General features: G+C 46.3%; 1 protein-coding gene across 3 annotated transcripts in view; it reads right to left on the bottom strand.

The window, feature by feature from the left end:
• MTF1 (metal regulatory transcription factor 1) overlaps positions 1-19902 on the bottom strand; it is a 39843-nt gene extending 19941 nt beyond the window's left edge. For 2 of the 3 annotated variants that reach the window (XM_061412458.1, XM_061412460.1), the window contains exons 1-4: positions 19679-19902; positions 17478-17936; positions 2030-2268; positions 1062-1193 (exon numbers count right to left, since the gene is read on the bottom strand). In XM_061412458.1, coding sequence (XP_061268442.1) covers positions 1062-1193; positions 2030-2268; positions 17478-17885 — 779 coding nt within the window. In that variant the 5' untranslated portion in view covers positions 17886-17936; positions 19679-19902. Of the gene's footprint in view, positions 1-1061; positions 1194-2029; positions 2269-17477; positions 17937-18978 lie in introns of all 3 variants that reach the window. The other variant, XM_061412459.1, reaches the window with a different exon arrangement.
• Positions 19903-20857: the final 955 nt, after the last annotated feature.

Below are 20857 nucleotides of genomic sequence, written 5' to 3'. Positions count from 1 at the left end.
TGGTACATATACACAATGGAATATTACTCAGCTATTAAAAAGAATGCATTTGAATCAGTTCTAATGAGGTGGATGAAACTGGAGCCTATTATACAGAATGAAGTAAGTCAGAAAGAAAAACATCAATACAGTATATTAACGCATATACATGGAATTTAGAAAGATGGTAATGATGACCCTATATGAGAGACAGCAAAAGAGACACAGATGTAAAGAACAGACTTTTGGACTCTGTGGGAGAAGGCGAGGGTGGGATGATTTGAGAGAATAGCATTGAAACATGTATATTATCATATGTGAAACAGATCGCCAGTCCAGGTTCGATGCATGAGACAGGCGCTCAGGGCTGGTGCACTGGGATGACCCTGAGGGATGGGATGGGGAGGGAGGTGGGAGGGGGGTTCAGGACGGGGAACACATGTACACCCATGGCTGATTCATGTCAATGTATAGCAAACACCACTACAATATTGTAAAGTAATTAGCCTTCAATTAACATAAATTAATTACTTTTTTAAAAAAAGATGCTCCTATAATGTTTGTAGGTACACATGACATATTACAAAGCAATAACCAAACAAGTGATTAAAAAAAAAAAAAAAACAATTCTTGCACCACTAGCTTAAGTGTCTTTGCCCCTCATCCCTTCCTTCCCTCCTCACCTCTTCTTAGGAAGGTATCCTTGCCCCTGTGCTCAGAATCTCATTCTCATACTGTCTGGATACCTGTTCTTTTCCACCAGAGCAGACTAAGGTTCTCAGGAGGAGAGCCTACGTGTTAGCATTTCTCTAGTACTGATGAGGGAGTTTCAGTAAGCGCTTCGTAAAAGTAAAGGGAAAGAATAAGGCAGAGAAGCCACCATCTACAGAGCAGGTAGAGACGCTCTTGGACCCCATCACCCCTCCCTCAGTCTGCAGTAGTTTATAGCTATCCTGGGGAGAGCAAACACTGCCCAGAGAACTAGCAAAGGGAATTTCCTTCCCATTCTGAAAAATACTAGAGTACATCAAGACACCCCCCTGAAACCTGGTCAGTGATAAACAGAAAACAGCAAGACCCACCGAAATGGCTTTTCTCCTGTATGGGTTCGAATGTGCTTCCTCAGATCACTGAGTGTGGTGAAGTACTTGCTGCAGCCTTCAGATTCACAGTTAAACGTCTTCCCTGTGTGAAGCCTCTGATGTGCTTTCAGCCTGCAAAGATACCCCAGAGAAATCCCCTTTGTCATAATGCACACCAGAGCTTTCCCACGTCAGCTTAATGTGCATCAAGGTCAAGCACATAAGAATTCTAGTCATAATACACTAATATCAATATTTTGTGCTCAGAGAGAAATTCAAACAATTATACAGCAGAGTGGTGTGAGTGTGACCCTGAAGCCAGGCTGCCTGGGACTCAAATTCTGGTCTCCTCTACCAGAAGGGGATCTTGACCCAGTTACAAAACCTCTCTGCTTCCGTTGCCTTTGCGGCACACAGGACACTGCCTACCACGCAGTGAGTGCTTTTTAGGTGCACGTGCTCAGCTGTGTCCAACTCTTTGTGATCGTATGGACTGGAGCCCGCCAGTGTTAGCTATTATATTTGCTATGTGATAGCCAATGCTGAGGAGTAATATAAGTCTCCTGATATAAACGGTAGAAAAGAGAAAGGGCTAATGAGCCGACCACTCCCCACTTCTTGAGGGTAGAAAAAAGTTAAATCTTCAAGTTGAGGCTGGGAAGGAAATTAAAGAATCCTTAATACCAAGCTCCTGAGCCGACAGGAGATATTATTCCATACCAACTACTAAATCCTCAGGCCGGGATGTCATTCCGGGAGATACAAATCCAGACACAAAGCTTCTCTGACTGTAACTGATCCAGGATGTGTCCATGTTTAAGTAACAGCTCCTCTGAGGAACTGTCAGCAGCTGAGCGCGGCTGCCCTCTTTAAAGCCCTGCATGGGAACGTGTGTACGCAGGGGGAGCGCCACGGTCACGGCAGAGCCGGGCTTGGGGGCTGGCGGTGCTGGGCGTGGGGGTGCTGACCTGTACAGCGTGTTGAACGCCTTCTCACAGCCCTGCACGTCGCACTCAAATGGCTTCTCCTTCGTGTGCACCCGCACGTGGATCCTGAGGCTGTAGGAGGTGAGGAAGGCCTTGCCGCAGCCCTCCTGGTTACAGACGAAGGTGTACTCCCCTCGGTGGGTCTTCTGGTGGGTGCGCAGGTTGCCTGCTGTGCTGTAGGTGCGGGGACAGCCCTCAAAGGTGCACTGGTACCGCTTTACCTGGCAGACGGAGGACACCTCGTCAGTGGCACAACAGAGCTGCCCAGGGCCGAACTTCCCCGAGAGCTTGGCTCTCGGGAGAGGCAGGTGAGATACACAGGCTTCTGTCGTCGACACAGAAAGCACCCTCTAACACAAGTGGGGAAATCTTCCTGCTGAGCAAATTACACCGGGGCAACAAATGATGAGAGCAATGGGCAAGAGACAAGGCAGAGGCAGTTAAATACTCTAAACGAATATAAGACCGGTGTCCACTCAACACCCACCCGCTAAAGGTGGGCACATACTACTACACTCATCCACACTCACATATAATTTGACTTTAAGGTTTGACTCAACATCCTGTCCTCTGGGCCTGTAACCTGATGAGAACCAACCAATATAAAACTGAGTTTAAAACATTCTGAAATTTATATACTCAGTCATAGGTGTACTAGTTCAGTTATATACCAGCATAGTCTCTTCTATAACTTCAGATCTACAAAATGAAAAACGTGTATCACGAATCCCTGGGAATATCTGGCAGTATGGCGCTTCTCAAACTGCTCCTCTTGGTCCCCTTCCTGGAAAGTGTGCTCTCCACAGGAGCCTCCACTTCCCACAATGCCCATGGAACCACTCGGCAAGCTGCCTTCACCAGACGAAACCATGCTCTTGAGCTTGCTGGTGCTCAAGCTCTTTCCTCCGTCCCAATTTTCCTTTAGTATTGGAAAAAAATTTCTCATCAATGCCCACTCCTTCTGAAAACGTGTCCTACACCACAAAGCAATTCCATGGGGCTCTTTATCTTCTTCCCTGAGTCACTCACTCCTTTTCTTTAACTTCTACATATAGGTTCAGCCCAAAGCTTCTCTCTCATCTTCCAAACCTTCCCCATCTCTCTCCTGGGAAAGGGGAAGCAACACAGCCTTGGCTGGAGAAACATGAATACTGGCGCTTGGGTTCAGGACTTTGCGCAGGTCTTTCCATGTCTCTGAACTAAAGGTTCTTTATTTCTACACGGCAGAACTGAACGTCCTGCTGTCTCACAGTGCTTGTGAGCAGAACAAAGTGAGATAAAGCATCTGCGAAAAGATTGTCAGTGTCCTGATGCTATTCATATCAAAGCGCTAGTTCTGCCTATTCTTCAGCTTTAGCCAACACCTTCCTCCTTCAGTCCTCATCGTTCTCCAAGCTTTAGTCTACTGCTCTCGCCACACTACTGGTATTCATTCAACAGTTAATGAACTCCTATATCCCAGGCAACAAACTAGATACCACAGATAAAAAGGTGAACAAGACAAAAAGCTTTCCTTTAAGGAGCATCATTTTAAGGAGGCCCATGTGCACAAATGATTATAGACTGTGCTGAGTTGGATGATGTACACACCCACGGTGCTTGGGAAGCATAAAAAAGGGAAACCTAATCCTTCTCAGAAAGACTGGACTCAGTGAAGTCTTGGAAACTGAGGCATTCTGTCTGAACTGAGGATGTGTTGGTTTGCCTGTTGGTCTATTTTTTAGGGATTAACTGAAAAAGTGTTCCTTAGACAAACTGGAAGAGATGGGCATTCCAGAATGAGGTAACACCTTGAGAACTACATGCAGAGATGAATGAGAACACTGGTCCAAGAGACCACAAACACACCTCGGTAGGTAAGAGACTGGAAAAAGAATCTAGAAAAATGAGTGAAGCCTCCTCAGGTAAGCTGTGAAGTACAGGAATAAGACAACAGGGAGCCAAGATATCTTGGTTTGAGCCAAGATATCTTGGTTTGAGCCAAGATATCTTGGTTTTAACCAAGATAGCAACACAACCAGATGTGGGGTTTACAAGAGATCATTCTGGAAGCCTACGGAAGATAAACTGGAAGGGTAAGCGAACAGAAGAAGGGGTAGCAGAGGTGAAGAGAGGGGGGACAACTGTCCAAGACAGAGGTGAGAAGAATCCAAACTAGGGAAGTGACGGGACTTCCCTGGCAGTCCAGGGGTTAAGACTCTGTGCTCCCAATTATAGGGGGCATGGGTTCAATCCCTGGTCAGGGAACTAAGATCCCGCATGCCCACACAGCATAAATAAATAAAGTGGCAGTGGACATTATGAAAGATGAATTCCAGAGAAAATAAAAGGGGGGAAATGGGTGGCTCTAGTGACAACTGTGTGCTGAGGCGTGGTAGCAATGGGGAAAGGCAAAGTCAAGATCAACTCCCAAGATTAGGGCCTGGATGACAAAACAGATGGTCACATACCAATTTTGGACTGGACAGAGGGTGGGGAGAAGTGCTAAGTTGGGTTTGAGGTACTGCCAGGTACCTCAATGTCTAGTAGGAATGTCTAGTAGGCACACATAATAGGCTGGAAGCTACAAAATCAAGTCTAGCGCAGGAGTTTCTGGTACACAGATAATAGTTGCCTTTACTATATAATAAAGCAGGCTGGTTCAAGGCCCAACTCTGCTACTTATTGTGTAACTTTGGGAAAATTACTTAAGCCAAGTCTCCAGCCCCTATTTACAACATGAAGGAAAGAAAATCAATCTTTTTGGGGTTGTTATAAGGATTAGGGATAATTCATGTAAAGTATTTCAACATAGGGACTGGCATATAGTAGATGCTCAATAAAATCTTGGCCACGAGGCCAAAGGATGGGCTCCTGAATGTCAGCAATGTTTAGGGAACTGGTAAAAAGAAGCGACGCCATTGATGGGTGAATGGGTAACATGACTGGGGAACTGGGAAGAGAATGCAAAGGAGATGGATGTCACAGAAGCCAAAAGATAAAAGGTCTTAAGGAAAAGAGAATGGTCAGGATGTTTTCAGAGAAAACAAGGAATATAGGAAGGACTAGGGAAAGTGTAGGCTCCAGCAGCTAGGAATTCACCAAGGACTCAGCAAGACTAGTTTTAATGGACTGACAAAGCCAGAAGTCTGGCTTAAGGTGAATCATGAAAGGCAGGGATAGAGGCTGGAGGTGCAGAGTGGCAGCACCCAATGGACCTCTGACTTGATGAAGTCTTGTCTGTTTGAAGGAAGATAGGTTTTGAGCATATTTGGAAGGAAAATGGTCCTGGAAGAAAGAAGCTAAGGATCTGGGAGGAACATAAAGATGACAAGGATATTTAAAAGCCCGGGTGGAGGGAAAGGCCTGAGGTAGGGAGGAGGACATCCAGTTTCAGAGAAGGAGGATCTGATGTTAGGATGTTAGGATGCAGCAACTCAAGGGCCTTCTGGGCCACGTGGTCTCTCTTACAGCTACTCAACTCCACTGCTGTATGTAGGTGGAAATAACAGTCTGTTGTTGTTTAGACACTAAGTTGTGTCTGACTCTTTTGCAACCCCATGGACTGTGGCCTGCCAGGCTCCTCTGTCCATGGGATTCTCCAGGCAAGAATACTGGAGTGGGCTGTCATTTCCTTTCCCAGGGGATCTTCCTGACCCAGGGTTTGGGCAGACTCTTTACCACTGAGCCATCTGGGAAGCACCGAAAGTAACCACAGAGTACATAAATGGACAAGCAAGGCTGGGCTCCAAATAAACTGTATTTATGGACAAGGAAATCTGACTTTCATCATTTTCATATATCATGAAATAATGTTCTTTTGATTAAAAATAATTTTTAAACGTGAAAACCATTCTACACAAACAGGCATCTGTTTGGCAAACCCTGAAAACCTGTGGGGGTGGGGAGGGAGGGGCCCCGAGTCCTCCCATCTCCCCTGGGCTCCAGGTCCTTCTCTCAAAAGCCCAATCCCTAGTAGGATTTTGCACAGGATTTTTGTTCCCCAGACAAGGGTTCTCCTGCTCATACACCCCTTTCCCTTCCCTAGGCCACACCAGAGGTGCTCCATAAATACCGGCTGAATTGAACTATTGATCAGGCATTCTCATGTCTCAGGGTCTAGTTTTGAAGCTAATCACCACCAGATTTATTCTAAAACAGTGCACACACATGCCATTTCCCTGCTCAAATGGTAAAGTCCCAATTCCCTAGCCTTGGATTCAAACTCCTTCAAGGTCCTCTTCAGGCCAGCAGCGGAGAACTGTTAAGGCCCACAGGGACAGTACCCTCTTCCCTAACTGCAACACTAGAGTCCCACTAGAAAGGAAATGTCCAGTTCCTTTCTTCTCTGCTTTTCCCAATCTCTTCCACTCAAGCTTCACCACCACCAGGCCCTCCACTACCATTCCATACCTACGTGACAGTGCCCTTCTCTGAATTCCAACAATATTTAACTATACCACTCACTTGACACTTAGCTTACACAGTTAACTATCCTCTCATGCACATGTCCTGATTTCTCAAGACGGAAAACCTCTTTGGCACTTCGAGATAGAGATTTCAAAATGATCACTGACCAGGGAGGAGAACCATGACTGTGAATGCTCTAATTAAGGAGTCTGTAAGTCTCAGTCATAGAGCTTATGACAGTGGTGAATGACAAGAGCAGAATTTCCTTCTTAAGATGCTATAGCGGTTGATAACTTCCTAAGTAACAAGTGAAATTAATTACTCATTCCCGTCTCTCTGCCCTGCCAACCGCTGCTCTCATCTAGGTTTTCTTACTTGGCCAATTCAAGCGTCCATTAAGTGTTCCTTCCTCAGGAACCTGTTCCCTGACCCATTCCTACCCCCTCCCCGAATGAGAAGACGTATCCTTATTATAGGGGCTTCCCAGTTGGCTCAGCGGTAAAGAATCTGCCTTCCAAGCAGAAGACGCAAGTTCGATCCTTGGGTTGGGAAGATCCCTCAGAGAAGGAAATGGCAACCCACTCCAGTATTCTTGACTTGGAAATCTCATGAACAGAGGAGACTGGTGGGCGACAGTCCATGGGGTCACAAGAGTTGAACTCGACTCAGCGACTAAACAACAATTCTTATTACAGGTTTTCATGGCATCCTGGGCTTCCCTGGTGGCTCAGACGGTAAAGAATCCGCCTGCAGTGCGGGAGACCTGGGTTCAATTCCTGGGTTGGGAAGATCCCCTGGAAGACGGCAGGGCATGGCCGCCCACTCCAGTATTCTTGCCTGGAGAATCTCCATGGACAGAGGAGCCTGGTGGGCTACCGTCCACGGGGTCGCAAAGAGTCAGACACAACTAAGTGACTAAGCAGAGCACATGGCATCCTGATGTCTTTAAAGCACAGAATACCAGTAAGATGAAATAATCATATAGCTAAATAATTTACATAATTATTTGTTTAGATGCTAGGCACAGCAGTAGCTGGAGAACAGAAAGCACCAAGCAGACATCTGTAAAGTTAAACAATGAACCGCTCCTCTCCAGTGAGACTGTAGTAGGCTCCAGGAGAGCAAGGACCACGTCCAGCTCGACCAGTTCACTGTCACAGCCTCAGGCACCAGCCTCTGGAGAAGTGACTTAGACTTGTTGAGTGAAGGAACAGATGACTAAACAAACAAAACTAAACCAACAGGACTCATTGTTGAGGAAAGTAGGGGCAAGGGCTCTAAGTAACAAAGGGACAGAGTTTCAAGGAGGAGGGTCAACCAGGTCAAATTTAGCAGAGGTGACTGAGGAAGCATTTCTTAAGACTCAGCTCACAAGATCAGAACTAGTCCAGCAAGACTAGTGAAGGGTAAGAGCAGAAGCCAGGACTTACCAGGCTGAGAAGCTGGGGGAAACAGAGGAGATGGAGATAATGAATAAAACTACTCTTACACAAAACAGCGGAGGGGAGAGACCGGGGAGAGGACACAGCCTGAGGAAGGTGTGTGGATTTAATGGTGGGACACATGGCTGTCAAAGCAAGTGCTCCCCAGTACTACACTGAACAAGTGTGCAATCTCACCCTGTCTGGAAGAAGGCAGTAAATGCAAGTGCCAATACTGTCTTTGAGAATCGTTTTTAAACAGCATCGAATATCACAAAAAGGGAAAACAAACCACCTCAAACTGGATCAGAGCAGGAAGTTGCAAAAAACCTCCTTACTCAGCAGACGTATTGCAACATTTGGTATATTTAAATACAATTAAAGTTTTTCACGCGTGTACGCATTCAAAAAAAGTTCTGTTCCAGGGATTATATTGTCCCAGGAGATAGGAATACAGAAAAAATGGCTCCTGCTCTCTAGAAGCTCAAAGTCGAGAAGAGACCCAGACAAGAACAATAGGGTATGAGGAAATGTACAGATGTTAGAATATAGGGAAATATAGAGAAAAAGACTAAGAAAAACCCAGGAGGCAGCAGGAGAAGGGGACGACAGAGGATGAGATGGTTGGATGGCATCACCAACTTGATGGACATGAATTTGAACAAGCTCCAGGAGTTGGTGATGGACAGAGAAGCCTGGCGTGCAGTCCATGGGGTCGCCAAGAGTCAGACACGACTGAGCGACTGAACTGAACTGAACTGAACTGACTGAAGAAAAACTCAAGCTTGGGGATGACTAAAAAGAACAACTTCTCAAAGGAGGTGTTGCCCAACCTGAATTTAAAGAACTTGCTGCTGCTGCTGCTGCTAAGTCGGTTCAGTTGTGTCCGACTCTGTGCCACCCCATAGACGGCAGCCCACCAGGCTCCCTCGTCCCTGGGATTCTCCAGGCAAGAACACTGGAGTGGGTTGCCATTTCCTTCTCCAATGCGTGAAAGTGAAAAGTGAAAGTGAAGTCGCTCAGTTGTGTCTGACTCTTAGCGACCCCATGGACTGCAGCCTACCAGGCTCCTCCGTCCATGGGATTTTCCAGGCAAGAGTACTGGAGTGGGGTGCCATTGCCTTCTCTGTAAAGAACTTGAGGGACACATAATTAACTGGCCTGTCAAAATTAACCAGAGTAGGGGACTTCCCTGGTGGTGCAGTGGATAAGAATCTGCCTGCCAATGCAGGGGACACAGGTTCGATCGCTGCTGGTCTGGGAAGATCCCACATTCAGCAGAGCAACTCAGCCCGAGCGCCTAGAGACTGTGTTTCACAACAGGAGGAGCCACTGCAGTGAGCAGCCTGTGCACCGCAACCACAGAGTAGCCCCCACTCTCCGCAACTAGAGAAAAGCCCGTGTACAGCAAAGAAGACCTGGTGCAGCCAAAAACAAACAAACAATTTTAAAAATTAAAAAAAAATTTTTAAGAAATTAACTAGAGTACCTGTAATATGAACATGTCACCAAAGATTCCATTGGAAAACACATTTCTCCAAAAGAGCTTAAGTACTGCATCACTTAAACAGCTGCTGATTAGGGAGTTAGGGAGCTCAGATACAGCACAGGTTGGGATCACTGAGGATGGGGTCTAATGTTTCATAAAGGGCTGCTGCTGCTAAGTCACTTCAGTTGTGTCTGACTCTGTGCAACCCCATAGACGGCAGCCCACCAGGCTCCCCCGTCCCTGGGATTCTCCAGGCAAGAACACCGGAGTGGGTTGCCATTTCCCTCTCCAATGATGAAAGTGAAAAGTGAAGGCGAAGCCACTCAGTTGTGTCCGACTCGCAGCGACCCCAGGGACTGCAGCACCAGGCTCCTCCATCCATGGGATTTTCCAGGCAAGAGTACTGGAGTTGGGTGCCATTGCCTTCTCCGTTCATAAAGGGCAGGAGGCATAAAAGTTTTCAGATGTTGACTTATAAAGTGCTCTGAGTAGTTCTAGAATAGAGAAATATTTAACAAAGATGATTTTGCCCTTGTAAGTTAATAGAAGCAGAGAAGGAAAGGTGAAATGAGATAAGCAAAAATAAGAAAATTAAACACTGGAATTCTAGAAGAAAATAGCTTCAAAAAAAATTCAGAAGTGGGACTTTCCTAGCGTCCAGTGGTTAAGACGCCACTGCAGGGGGTGTAGGTTCAATCCCTCGTCAGGGAACTAAGCTCCCCACGTGGTGCACGGGAGGGAAAAAAAAAATCAAGAAGAGAAAAAAAGCTGAGTTTCTGCTGGAGGAAAAAGAAATGAGTCCAGCAGAATTAGATCCCACACACACTAAAAGCTCCATTGTCAGTAAGGAAAGGGAGTCTCTGATTCTGAACACCGAGCACCTGAACATACTTATAAATCAATCCTCAGCCTGGCTCTGCCCCTTCCTTCCCATCCCTCTCCCCAGCAACTCTCCCCCCACACTATCAGTGATCTCCTCTCTCCCACTCCATCAAATGCAACCAAAGAGCTCGAAGGAGAAATGGAAGAGCTCTGCACTGCCCACCACAGAGCTGAATTCACATACTGTCTCCATGCCTCAACCCTGTACCTTTAGGGAACCAGTGCCACCCTGCTGCCCTTCATGTCTCAGCCCTTCTCATAGCTAATGGGCTTCATTGTACGATTCTTGCCTCAGATCATTACGAAAATACAAAACTATCAGAATCCTGAACACAGTGCCTGATACGTAGCAGGCACTCAAAAGATGCCAGCCACCTAACCCTCTTGCCACTGCCAGCAAAACAGGAGTCCTCATTCTTTAGCTGTAAGAGCCCTGAGCTTCTGAAATAAGTAAGTCATGGGGATGTAGTGCACAGCATGGTAACTACAGTTAATAGATATGTATAGTCTATCTAAAAGTTGCTGACACGGTAGATTTTTAAAGTTCTCATCACGAGAAAAAAAATGGTAACTAGACTTATTATGGTGATCATTTGTAATATTTGCAAATACGGAATCATTATATTGCATGTCAACTTCATCTCAATTGTAAAAAGTTTTTTAAAACAATATTTAAAAAGAGTCCCACCTTTGCCTGGTACCCCAACTGCCCACCAGGGAAGGAAGTTTGGGGGGCCTGCTCTCAGTAAGGCCAAGAAGCCCAAGGGAGGAGGGTGAATGTATGGATGGTTACCTGTGGCAAGGGCTGCACCCAGAGCCCCTGCAGAGGGACTACGAACATGTTCTCCTTGTAAAACATGGTTCTAAATGGTGGGTCACATTCCACAACTGTATTAATAAGACAGTTCAGCAAGTCAAGGGTGACTGGGCTCCAGGGTACCCAAACACACAATCTATAATGCTGTTTCAGGAGAAAACGCTTCCCAAAGAGTTCCAAACAAAAACAGTTTAACCTTTTCTTCAACAGGAGGATACGTCCTTCCATACGTCCTTCAAGAACCATGTGGGGGACTTCCCTGGTGGTACAGTGAATAAGATGCCACTTGCAGATGCAGGGGACACAGCTTCAATCCCTGGTCCGGGAAGATGCCATGTGCCACTGAGCAACCGAGCCCATGTGCCAAAACCACTAAATCCACATGGTAGAGCCTGGGAACCGCAACTACTCAAGCCCGCACGCCCTAGAGCCCATGCTCCACAAGAAGAGAAGTCACTGCGAGGACAAGCTCGTGCACTGCAAAAAAGAGGAGCCCTCTCAACTCCGAAACTAGAGAAAGCCTGAGCGCAGCAACAAAGAGCCGGTGCTGCCAGAAGTAAATTTTTTTAAAAAGCAAGAAAAAAGAACCACGTGGGCCTTTAGGAAGAGCGGACCTTCACCAAGCCACCACCAGGCACCAGGCACGATCCTGGACGTTTTATGCACCCCCTGTTGTGCACGTATAACTGAATAAATCTTATTTCACCTTCACGAAAAGTGACAAGATATTTCTATTTCAATTTTACAAAAGAGGAAACGGAGCAGCTTGCCCAAGGCCACTTAGTATATACCAGAACAAAGATGGGACCGAGGTCTAACTTATCCCTGTGTACATCACAGAGGAAACAATTTTAAGAAAAAGCTAGATTTAAATAAAAGAAAAACATGAACATTCAGATTCTTTCTCCAATGTCCTACATCGAAATATTAGCAATACTCAACAGGTACAGCCTGTGTACGATGTAAATCTGAGAACTGTTATTCCTGCAGCATTATGTTGGAAAACCAGTTGGAATGTAAAGCCACCCTGGTCTCTCTTCCAAGCCAGTGGGCCTCAGTGATGGAAATGCTGATGGCTGAAAAGTATGTAACACGGAAGCGGCATGCAGGAGAGAGCGCTCAACTGGCTTCACCTGCTGGCAAGGGAAAACGCTTCCAGCCCTGGTTTCCTACCGAACGCTGCGCCTTAGGCCTCAGCGGTCTTCCTTCCGGACCCCCCAGAGTCCCTCAGGGCAGGGATTATTTCTTTGTCCTTCCTGATATTTGACAAACACTGATGATACTCAATAAATAAAAGCTTGTGGAAAGAATGAACAGATCCTCAACACTAGCATTTCAAGCAGAAACTGTCTCTGTCCTAGTTCTGCAGGGCAATTCTGTGAGAGTTCACAAGGGAACCTGTAAAGGAATATAATCACGGTGTGCAAAGACTAAAAGTGGGCGGGTCCCCTCTGCAGAGTCAGCAGCAACCTAGTTTGTCTCAGAGGATCCTCACACGGCCGTAGGGATTGATAATGAGCAATGAGATTGGAACTGGGTCCCCACGGTAAAGGGCACATCGCAAAAAGGCTTTGAAACACTGGAGTCAAATTTTCCCCCTTATTCTATATCTTAAATTTGTCACACTAAAAAAAAAAAAAAAAAGATCTCTTGGAATGTCACTGACCAACATAGCAAGCAACCCAATTCATTAAGCATCCCTACAGCTGTGCTTCTTGGCAGAAAAATATATTTTCTCCCAATCAATGCTCTGGGACACTCTGGTGCATCATAAAGAGCATATTTGGTATGTGACTCCTGGGTTTCTTCACCCTTCTTGGCCAACCATGCAGCAGAGAAGTGCAAGGTCAGTTCAGGGGTGCGGGGAGACACATTCACTGATGTGTTTCAGAGGAAGTAACCCGACAGTCCTGAAAAGGTCTTGGGAAGGGCATAGCTGTAAAAAAGTTTAGGAAACCAAGTGACTGCATGAACCGACGAAAGGAAACACAGCTGCTTAGAAACCTGGAGTAAAAAGGTATTAAAGGAGCAATTCTTAAGAATGCTGACCCTGAGAATGACAGGCTGTCATTCTGACAGGTCAGAGTGACGATGTTCTGATTTGCGAGCTTCTAAATCATTGACTCGATGAACTTAAGTCTTAGCACACTCTGGGAGATAGGGAAGGACAGGGAAGACTGGTGCACTGCCATCCATGGGGTCGCAAAGAGTCGGACACAACTTAGCAACTGAACAACAATAACAAGTCAACAGGCAGACAGCAGTAAAGCAGCAAGTACAAGAATAAGACAGGTGCACTTTGGATGGGAATGACCAGTGGCTCTGCGGAAAAAGGTAGGATCTGCAGCAAGGCTCTGGCTGGTTTCTTTTTGCACAAAACAAGCACAAGGGAGAAAAAAATGGAGTAATAGGTAAGCCAACCACACACTATAGCAAACAATGGAACAATCTAAGGTAAACAGGAAAATCAAGCCAGAATCGGACTCAGAAAACAAGCTGCTTAGGAAGCCAAGAAGACTAGCTATCAAATAATTTGATTTCTTAAGAGTAACACCTGGGCATAGAGATGCAGAAAAAGACCACGGTTTTTTGTCGTTTTTTTTTAAAGGTGGAGGTGGGGGGAATGTAAAGAAATCATGAAGAATGTTATCAGTCAGTCATAAACATTGGCCTCTTCATACCAATTAAATGGATTTAAATGCCAAGAAATAAAAGAACATCGCTGTTACAACGAAAGCTACATTTATGATGGTGCTCCAGGAAGGCGAGTCTACTGAATGTCTGGTCATTTAGCACAACTTTCAAAGACTGAAAGCCACTGTAGCTTCTCCCTCAACCCCCAGCCAACCCCACACCTAATGATTTCAATGAGTTTCTAGAACCTTCCATGTAGGTCTCATGGATAGAATGGGAAAACATGGTGGGAGGAAAAGAAAGCACAGTGGGCTAAACCCATGGTGGACTGAACAAGGCACTTGTCTTATTCAACATGATTATCAAGGATCAAAAGACATGAATGGTAAACCAGGCTTGCAAGCTGGACGGAGTGGAAAAGTGACAGCTCGTATCACTGGTTGCATAACCCTCCCTTCCCTACCATCTCCTCCTTTTCTGCCTAGATCAGCATTCCCAAAACGTGTTCCACAGAACACTGACCATGGAAATAAGACCTGGAAAAATGATTTCGCAAGTTCAAAATAATTGGAGAATTCTGCATTTCCTTCCTTCTTGGTTATTATCAAAAGCTCTTGAGAAATCCCATATTCATAAACAAATCTCTGTCTTGATTTAACTTAAATGTTTCCCAAACATCTGCTCTTGAAAAACTCTCACATAGTAATCATTAACTGAGGATGGCCCGAAGTTTAGGCCCTGAGCCATGCTCAGATTTCCTCTGCTAAAACAATGATCCAATCCCCTTACTTACTACTGCCTCATCACTTTTCCTCCTCCAACTACCCTATTTAAAAAAAGAGAGAGAGAGAGAGAGAAACCCTGATGCTTCCTGCCTCCTGTTTCCTCACCACCCACTCATTTCTCCATCATTTGAAATCTGGCCTCAGCCTCCGGTGCACGTCTTCCCACGAGGTGATCAACTGCACAAGCAGCAGAACTAATGGCTCATCTTCAGCCCCTCGATCCCTCTTCAGGGTCACAAAAGAATATTCATATTTCTGAAGTCCCTCTTCCCTCAGCTTCCACAGCATTGTGTGTTCCACCCATCTCTGGGACTATGTGATCTCTGGTTCCTCTTTCTCTTTCTAACCCTTAAATTCTCAGAACAAGTCTTACTTCTTCTCCTTAGGTTATTTGCCCACAGTTTGAACTACTGCACTTTCATGGATCCACAATTCTCATCCCAAACCCCTTCCTTGACTTCAGATCCACATTTCCAAACAGCTTCTCAATTTGTTCACTTGACTTTCCTCCAAGTACTATACATTCAATATACTCCAACCAGTTCACCAGTTTCCCCACCAAATATTCTCCTCTTCCTCCCCTCTTGATCCCTGTTAATGGAATCACCATTCTTGGAGGGCAAGGGGGACAGGAGAGTTAGCTGCTTTCTCCTCAGCCTGCATAGAGCACTCTGAAGAGGCCTCAAAGTACCTATCACAGTGGACATGAACTACTTAACTCACTGCTGAGATCTGAAGCTCCATGAGTCATCTGTGTGGCCACTGTGCTAAGAGAGAGAAGACACTCAACATGCTTACGCTATGCTATGCTAAGTCACTTCAGTCGTGTCCGACTCTGTGTGACCCCATAGACGGCAGCCACCAGGCTCCCCCATCCCTGGGATTCTCTAGGCAAGAACACTGGAGTGGGCTGCCATTTCCTTCTCCAATGCAGGAAAGTGAAAAGTGAAAGGGAAGTCGCTCAGTCGTGTCTGACTCTTAGCGACCCCATGGACTGCAGCCTACCAGGCTCCTCCATCCATGGGATTTTCCAGGCAAGAGTACTGGAGTGGGGTGCCATTTAAATCCTTTGAATCAGACTCAATTTACCACTCGTTCTTCAAATTTCAATAATAAACCACATTCTCTTATACGTCAACACAAGCTCTGGATTCTTTCCATGTTAACCTTCATCAGACTCAAAGGAAATCCCAAACCTAAACTGAAACCATCTTCTAACCAGGCAATCAAGCTGCCACGGCTATCAGAGCAACATTTCTAAAATGCTACTCTAACCACATCACTCCTTGGCTCAGACACCTTCAGTGCACTTCCAGAACACAGTCCAGACCCGCTGCATGCTATCACTGCCTTCCACGTCTGGATGTCTGCTATCTTTTCATTCTTCTCTTCCACAGCTCCCTGTGTTCTAGTCTAGGGGTAGTCTAGGAAACCCAACGCCTGTTTTCTCCTGTAAGTAGAATTTTACTGGAATACAGCTAATTGACATTTAGGGCCAGACAATTAATTGTTTGTTGTAGGGGGCTCTCCTGTGTACTAGAATGTTTAACAGGATCTTTGGACTCTACCCAATAGGTTCTAGTAACATTTCCCCAAGGTGACAACCAAAAATGTCCTCAGACATTGCTAAATGTTTCCTGGGGGACAAAACTATCCCCAGCTAAGAAACAACAGTCTAGAGATTTTCAAGTGTCAGCTAACAGTAAGATGTCATTGCCAATAAAATACAGGCCATATAGTAATTGTAGTACAGTGTCCAGATGAAGAGATAAGAGTCGCATGGTATTTGGTGCCAGCTGACTCACACTTCTGAGACTGTCTTCAATTACAAATTTTAAGGACTCCGGAAAATTGGAACTCATACAATGAAAAGTGACCAGGATGCTGAGAAACTAGGGGAAGATGTCATAAGAGGGACACTAAAGTCAGTGGAGAAGATGTAGAGAAACCCATGATCTTTAACTACCTTAATGGGTTGCCCTCTGTGGGAGGAAGGTTTAGCTCACTGCTCAGAAAGGAAGATCTAGAACCAGCGGGCAGCAGCTGCAGGAAGGCAGATTCTTGGCTTCATATAAGCCAAAGCTTTCTAACAATCAGAGCTGGCCAACCAACTTTGTATTAGGCTGAACTGTGGAACACTGCTCTCATCATCCTGGAGGTATGCAAGCAGAGACCAGAGAAACTGCTGCAGAGAGATTTCTGCATGAGGTGGGAGGTATGACACGATGGTCTCACTAGGTCTCCCTTCCAGCTCTGAGATTCTAAGCCTAGCAAAGGAAAACCATATGCCACGAATCAAATTCTCCAGTTTCAAGACCTGAATTACAGTAAAAGAGAAAAATATTTTGCGAAATGATTTACCCAATGGCTGTTTAGCAACATCTGACAGTTAGTCCCTGGCATTTTAACTACCAGGGATCTACGAGTTGACCTGCAATTAGTTCCTGGAAAATGTATATCACTACCTTTAAACCACATCTTTTACTCTGCTAATTACCACCACTTTGTATCAAGCTTTACAGTTTTCAAAGCACTGTAAGAATGAGTTACCTTACGCGCACTAGCTAAACACAAGCATGAAAACTTTTAGATATACGGCCTCTTGCTCGAGTTTCTTACAAAAGAAAGATAGCCTTCATTGTCCACTACGTGTTCACTAATAAAGCATACTCCAGCAAACACTCATTTCTCCAAAACAAAGCATTTTTACACAACGCAGTTATTTCCGCATCAGAGACATGGATTTACCTCCGTGAGATGTCTATTTTATTTATGATCTGAGGAGGAAATTTGGAAAAGTAGCAATTTAGCTTTCCCAGATTTCAACATAGCCATACACACTGAAAGTTTCAGAAAAGAGTCACAACAAAACACGAAGCATATACTGTTAAGGAAAGCCACTGTAGGTCCTAATTCCAGGGACCCTGATACTCCCTGGCTGAAACTGCCATCTAGTGTGGTTTAAGGACCCTCCCCAAAGCCAAACCGGGCCCTCACCCACTGCTTTACTTACTTCTTTACGTTTTGTTTCTGGACATTCCGACTGCAGAGTGAGGGTTGCACCTTCAATATTTCTTGGCATGGGCGTGGAACCAGGGTTTATTGTTAAATGGATCTGATCTGGTGAGATAATGTGTTGCACGTAACCCTGGGACATTGCTTCATGATCTATTAGATGAAAGCCCTCTTCACCCCCTACTAGAAAAGGCAAGTGTTCTCCGCACTGTCCATCGTCATCTTCATCCTCCAAAGTGCCAGGATCCTGCTCGATAAGAACAGTCGTCCTATCGTAAACAGTTCCAGATGAGGAAGGCACCAGTCCGTTCTTATCCACAAACCTGAGCATCTTGTCATCGGGGGTCAGCTCATCTTCCTCTACCTCAAAGTAGCTGATGCTGTCGTCTGGACTGTGGTCCCCCATGGTTCAGTTGTGCTCAGCCCAATTGTGAGAAATGGAAAGGCAGTGACCTGTCTACAAGAGAACAAAGCCAGAGTCAAAGTCATAAACCACAGGACCCAGGGACCTCACCTTCACAGCAGTCACGAGACTCTTTTTGCTCTCCATGTAAGAGCAGGCCAGAGCAATGAAAAACATCTTCTTTGGGAATTTCTTCTTTAAGTTGAAAACTATCAAGTCATTTTGAAGGAATAACAATGCCTTTTTTAAAAAATGGAAGTAATGGGAATTCCCAGTGGTTAGGACTGTAGAGCGCCCAGATTCAATCTGTGGTCTGAGAACTAAGATCCTACAAGCCACTTAGTGTGGCCAAAGAAATTTTTTAAATAAATAAATAAAATAAAAAATTTTAATGGAAATAATAAGTAGCAGCTCATAAGACCTTCCAAATGTGCCTTACTGCCAAACACTGTGAAGGTGAGTCAAAATACTTAAGGGGAAACAGGGACAAACTGTTTGAGGGCTGAGTTGTTATAAATCTTAAAGAAAGGAAACTCCAAATGCAACAGTGAGGCAGTAAGTCTATGGTGGAAGAAGCAGGGCTTTGAAGGTAGGGTCACCTAGCCACAAATCCGGGCTTTCCTACTTACTGCCTGGGTAACTTTCTGTGCCTTACTTTTCACTTACATAGGGTGGGACTGGTAATTCCTGTTCTCACAAAACTGTTATGCAGAGTAAAAGACATAATGTATGTTAAAACGCAATGTCTGACCACAGCAGAGGAATCAAGGGTGAATCTGTTCTCTTCATCCCAAAACAGATGGTTCAGTTTCTGGGTAGTGGAGCTGACCCCTAATCAGGTATATCTAATGAAGATCACTTTATCTATTAATCTCCTAAAACAATCTGGTGTCCACTAGAAGTTAAGTTTTATAGGGTGCTCTCTGAAATGAGGGAATAAAGAGTCTTATTTTCGTCCCTAGGCATGAGGAGTTCAGGAAATATCAGTTAAATGAATGAAAGACTTGCAGATACACCCTCTTGGAAGGATATACTCTCTTGGGGAAAATATCAAACTTCAAGTTTTCCTGTTCTGGAATACTGATTCTTCTTTTACCTGCAAACACACCGGTTCCACAAACGCGGGTTTGGCAGACAGAATAGAGAATTTACAAATAATTAGTACATCACTTTTAGTTTTCAGTCTGGCTTTGCACTTTATCTTTCTCTTCTGTTTCGGATCAGAAAGTGAACCTTTACTCGGTAGGGCGGCTAGACACAGTGGTAGTTACCAGAGACAGGCCAGGGGATCTGATCCGGGAGGAACCGGCCCGACCCCTTGCTCTGGCTTACGCAACCCGGTAGATGCACATTTCGCTGCATCTGAGAGGAGAGATAAGAGCACCGGGGGCCCCACTGGGCTGCCCCAGCACCACAGGCGGCAACGCGGAGACCAACTGTCCGGAACAAACAAGACCAGGAGCTTTGAGGGTGGCAAACGAGAAGTACAAACGGAGCACCCTTAAGAGGAGCCTGGGAAAAGGAACCTGTCTGGGATGGTCCCCCGTCAAAGGCTACCCGAAAACACCCGAAGTCAGGCTGGGGGGCTCCAAGCCGAGAGAAGAGGGGCAGGGTCCGGATCTCCATGGAAACAGGGGAGGGGGGCTGGATACTCATCCCCATGGAAACGGAGGAGGGGTGGGGTCCCTATGGTAACCGGTCTGGGGTCCCTACTGGAAAATGCTTCAGGAGGAAGCCTAAGTCCCGTGCCTCCCGGGAAGTCCCCAGCCCAGGCCGCGTCTAGTTTCGCCTTTTACCTCCGCGGCTCCCGGCAACGGCGGCGGCGGCAGCAGCTTCTCCCCTCCCCAGCGGCACCATGATTGCCCCCACCTTCCCCGAACGTCACTTCCGCTTCCGCTTTCCGGAGGAAAGAGAAGATACGGGCTCCGCCTCCCATTGAAGCTTCTGGTTGGTTTAGTCAGTGTGGGGGCTGAGCTCGAGCCTCCAATTGGTGAGCGCTAAAGGGGTGAGGCGGGGCGGGCACCGCGGAGACTTCGCTGGGCCGCGAATTCCGCCCGCGCGGTGAAGAATCTGCCTCGTATTCTGCTTGCCGGGGGTTCGAAGTTCCGCTCTAGAGGCACCAGACGCGAGGAAGACGGGTCAGACCCGCTAATCACTAACCCAAAGTCTCCTCAGCGGGGCTTGCGCTGCCGTCACCTTGGCAGCCGCAAGCACGACGGAAAGGACCACAGTTAGCCGCTGAATTCCGGCCGGGACCGCAAGGGGGAAACCTGGAAAGCTGTGGCATTCCCGCGTTTCTCCTGTAGCTCCAGCTTCCCCTCCTCACCCAACAAAGTTAGTAGGCCAGGAGGGCTCCAGAAAGGAATCCTGGACCCAAACGGCAGAAATGGGGAGTATTCCAAGCCTGGCCAGAGGGCGCCGCCACCTCTTCCCCTCTCACAGGCTCTTTTAAGACGCCCAAGTCCCTCCTCACTCGCCTGCCCAGGCCGTGTCTCCCAGGTTTTTCTCCAGAGGACTGCCGGCTTCCTCCGGACACGCACCCGGGCCAGGTAACGCCACCTACTGGCCATTCCCTTTCTTTAACCGTTCACATGGTCATACAGCCTGCCCGTATCTGAATCAGTACACTGCCAAGGAGTGGTGGTGTTCCAAGAAGCGATTTTGAACGTGCTTTCATTCTGCTCCAGACTTATAAATGCCTGTTAGATCTAGCTGTCGGAACTTCTTATCAGCCACAATCGTCTTCCCTATAAGCTACTTATTCAGCGTGGGACAACCCTCAGAAATTAGATCAGGGGTCAAGGGGTTGGGCCATGCCTGTACTAGCTCTTCCTTGAAAAATGTAAATAGTGGTTGTTATCACCAGACTGCCAGGCAAGTATCTCTCTGGCCCCTGACCAGCTGCCCCCAGTGCTTATGCCACAAATGTCCAGCTGCTGAGACCTGCCATCTCTAAAAAGATAAAAACAAGCAAC

This window comes from Bos javanicus, chromosome 3 (genome assembly GCF_032452875.1).
Source record: "Bos javanicus breed banteng chromosome 3, ARS-OSU_banteng_1.0, whole genome shotgun sequence".
Classification (NCBI taxonomy): Eukaryota; Metazoa; Chordata; class Mammalia; order Artiodactyla; family Bovidae; genus Bos; species Bos javanicus.
Note: the sequence above shows the minus strand (reverse complement) of the source record. Positions and strands in the feature narration are given on the sequence as shown.